We start from the raw sequence: 3,585 nt of genomic DNA on the forward strand, positions 1-3,585 counted from the left end.
AAATTTTTAATAAAATATTTAGCAGAATATTTGAACATGTCCTTCCTTTGTTAATAATAACTGAAACACCATAGCAATCAGCCTGCTGCAGTGTTTAAGATTTCCATTTTGTTACTTGATTGAAATATTGTCCAGAACGAGGTAAATGTACCGGTTCTATCATTTCTCACGAGACAACTCATTCTTATCCCTCTTTTGATTAAAGTGTCTCAAACAGTCTTGCGCCTCATGCATAAACTATTTCAGAGGATGAACATTTATCAGAGGCTCACAAACAGCAAGGGAAGATATTCAGTTCTTGATAGGTTTCATATCTTTCAGCAAATCATGTTACCATAAGATAGCTTTAAACTGGCACATTTGGCAGTAAAAGACATACAATCATGTAACTTGCATATTTCAACTGTGTAGATAATATTTCTGAGAAATATCGAAATCTGAAGAAATTTATATTCTGCTGTGGATTTTGTACAATGTTCTGTATCAGTTATTCATGTCTTTCCTTATTGACTTTGATTGCCTTTACAAGTATTTTTAATGTTTTCTGCAGAGGACAAGATAAAAGTGATCAAAGGCCTGAACTCGCACATTGAGTCCATCATCGAGTGTAAATCACAGCTGTTGGTGAGACTGCAGCAGCCATTTGTTGGTGACTTCATCAAACTAGAAGCCCAGTATCACAAGTATGATATCATCAACAGAACATTCAACTACAGCCCTAATAACCTCAGTATGGTCCAGTCTAATACCTGTCTAATTCTACAAAACCCTACATAACTTTATATATAATCATGTATATAATCACATTACACCCAAAACTGTATACAAATATTTCTTTTGGTTGACCTGATAGACCTATGTAGTCTGTAAATCTACCTTGACTATTCTGGCTATACTCATGTACATTACCTCATACATTTTTATTTATTACACTACCATTATGAAACATGTTTGATCAATTTATGAAAGTTACCTGATATATCCTGACAATGGAGTGTGTACATGTAGGTTTCCTCATAGGTTCTGGTTATAGACATGTATTTTTTTGAGTTTAAGAAACATTACCGTCTTGTATAAGCACCAGTATTGTTTTAAAATATAAATAAGAAAAGTCAATTTCCATGAAATGTTTTTAACATAAGAATTCTCTAAGCATGCATATATTGTTGGAGATTCAAAGCTGTATAGTATGATTTGACACCGTTTTAAGTTTACAAGAAAAATTGTACAACACACTTATCTTGTGTAGAAGCCTGAATGTGTGTAACTTTGTATATTTAACATGACAGATTTGCGGGAGCACTGTTCCCCCAGATAGCTCCTCTGTTGGCAGACCTCAACACACATCTAGAGAACATATCTTGGACCAAGAACCTTACATTTTCTGATGGGAAATTGGTAATCGAACCTTTATTTGATACTATATATACTTTTACTGAGGAGAAAAATTGAACTCAATGAATATAGTGATACCCTTTCTTTACAAGTCTGTCCTCTTGCCAATTACCGTAGCACTGGTTTGGTTTCATGAAAACTCTTAATAACATTTTCTCTTTATTTTAATTCTCCATTAGGGAAAATGATTCTTAAAATATGTGAAGAAATAACTCCCAACCTGAACTAAGGAACTTTCAGGAAACTGAGGCCTGGTCACAGTAATTTGTAACAGATTCCACTCCAACCATCACAGCAAGTAGGGATTGCAATTATAGATGTAACTTCACATTGTTAAAAAGTAATATTTGGAATATTTTTGTAAATGTTTGGCAAATTCCCCCAAATGCTGCTGATTGTATATGCGAATAATCATATGTGGTAAGACCTTGCATGTACATATAGTAGAAAGGGAGGCTATCTCACCAAAGGGAGGCTATCTCACCAAATAGCAAATCAAAGAACCAGTACGGAAAAGCTGAAATGGCTCAACTAAAACTATAGCCCATCTACCTCCAGTTGACAAATTGATCATGTTATAGGCCCAGACAGTTCATACTATGATTACACATGACTGAGCATTTCTGTAATAATTGCAGGATTTCCCTTAGTCATCAAAACACGACCAGTTTTAAACCACTCATTGTTGCGTTAAAGAAAGTTTGATAGCATGGTCCTCCTTGTAAACCTGTCTCAACAGAATTATTGTGTCTGTTTACAGGAGATAATGTTGTCCGAGCTGAACAGCATCCTGGCCACGCTGCAGACCAACTTCCAGTCCCTGTGTCAGATGAGGGGCAGCATGGGGTCTCTGTACCAGCATGACTCCCAAACAGTACCACATTAATTCAGTATGACTACCAGGCAGTGCAGCATTTATTCAGCATGACTCCTAAACATGGCAGCAGTAATTCAGCATAACTCTCAGACAGTGCAGCTATAACTCAGCTGGATTTGCAGATAGTTCATCAGAAATTGAGCGTGATTAAGTCCTCACCTTGTGGATACTGTGTCTAAATACTGAATGTAGGGACTGGGAATTAGGAGAACATTTCTTTTTAATGGAAGCAGCATTAGATATAGATATAGATTTCATTATAAAGGAGCAGAATTTCGTCATAGACAGGAGGGAGTAATGATCCTGTATAGAGGAGTATAAGTTCAGTTAAGCAGAGCAGCATTTTATGAAAAAGGAGGTGCATTTTCATTTAAATATCAGTTTCAGGATAACATATTTGTTAATATACTAAATCTCCTCAATCTCTGCACTTTTCCTCTTGTACAATATGTATATATACATGTATAGGCATTGATCCTACTATGCAAGCATGAATATTTTATATTACATAATGGAGTGTATGTTGATGTTCAAATAAACTGTTTCAATGTAAGTTGTGTTACTATATGTTATAAATTGCCCCTTAGAGCTCTCACAGAGGCTTTGAATCGCTGTCAGTGTACCATGGGTATATAAGATTGTACATGTATCAACATGTGCATCCTCACCTGACTGTGTGTTTCTTGTTACTTTAGTGTCCTGCGTCAAGGTCTCAATTACATAATCTGGTTTCTCTTTACTGAAGCTACTTTCATTTCTTCAAGTTGGTGATTTTTACCACCTCATCACACACAACTGGGCCACATTTTGCCAATAATCGAAAGACAGAATTATAGAAGACTTTTAAAAATTCTTATACCAGGTAATAACTTGATACTGGTGTACTCTGTATTAAATGCTCCTATACTCCTGGCATACAAAGTCTTAGTAAATTTGGTCTTACCATAGTACTTCAGAACACAAATCCTGAATGTGAGAAAGTTGACAAACAGTTAGCATCATAGCAAAAGGTCAGTTGTTTCAGCTGTTGAGTAATAGAACGGAAGGGTACAATATTTGATGCAGAAATGTTGATGGCACCGATTACATTTCAGCATCTGTGTTAATTTATCCTTGAAATCTTGGAAAGTTTTCGTTGTTATTGTCTTTGGTGGTTAAGGAACTCTGTGCTTTCTGATCCTGCCATTTCAGCCAAGAATCAAGTTCCTGGGTTTTCTCTGATCCCTTTATGACGAAGTGCCATGTGAGCTTATGCCTTGGCGCGGCATTCGTCCGTCCGTCGTCAATATTTTACTTTAAACGACTTCTTCTTA

The 3,585-nt window shown here is 36.0% G+C and overlaps 1 protein-coding gene across 1 annotated transcript; it reads left to right on the forward strand.

Annotated features, from left to right (window-relative positions):
- Positions 1-550: 550 nt before the first annotated feature.
- Positions 551-2,825, forward strand: LOC110444563 (AUGMIN subunit 2-like; the record flags this gene model as incomplete). Its single annotated transcript, XM_021488931.1, has 3 exons — positions 551-683; positions 1,290-1,398; positions 2,156-2,825. Coding segments are annotated over 3 exons (368 nt in total), but the record flags the coding sequence as incomplete, so codon positions are not given.
- Between the last annotated feature and the right edge of the window lie 760 nt (positions 2,826-3,585).

The sequence above is a fragment of the Mizuhopecten yessoensis genome, unplaced genomic scaffold, assembly GCF_002113885.1.
Source record: "Mizuhopecten yessoensis strain PY_sf001 unplaced genomic scaffold, ASM211388v2 hete_36143016, whole genome shotgun sequence".
In the NCBI taxonomy this organism is placed as follows: Eukaryota; Metazoa; Mollusca; class Bivalvia; order Pectinida; family Pectinidae; genus Mizuhopecten; species Mizuhopecten yessoensis.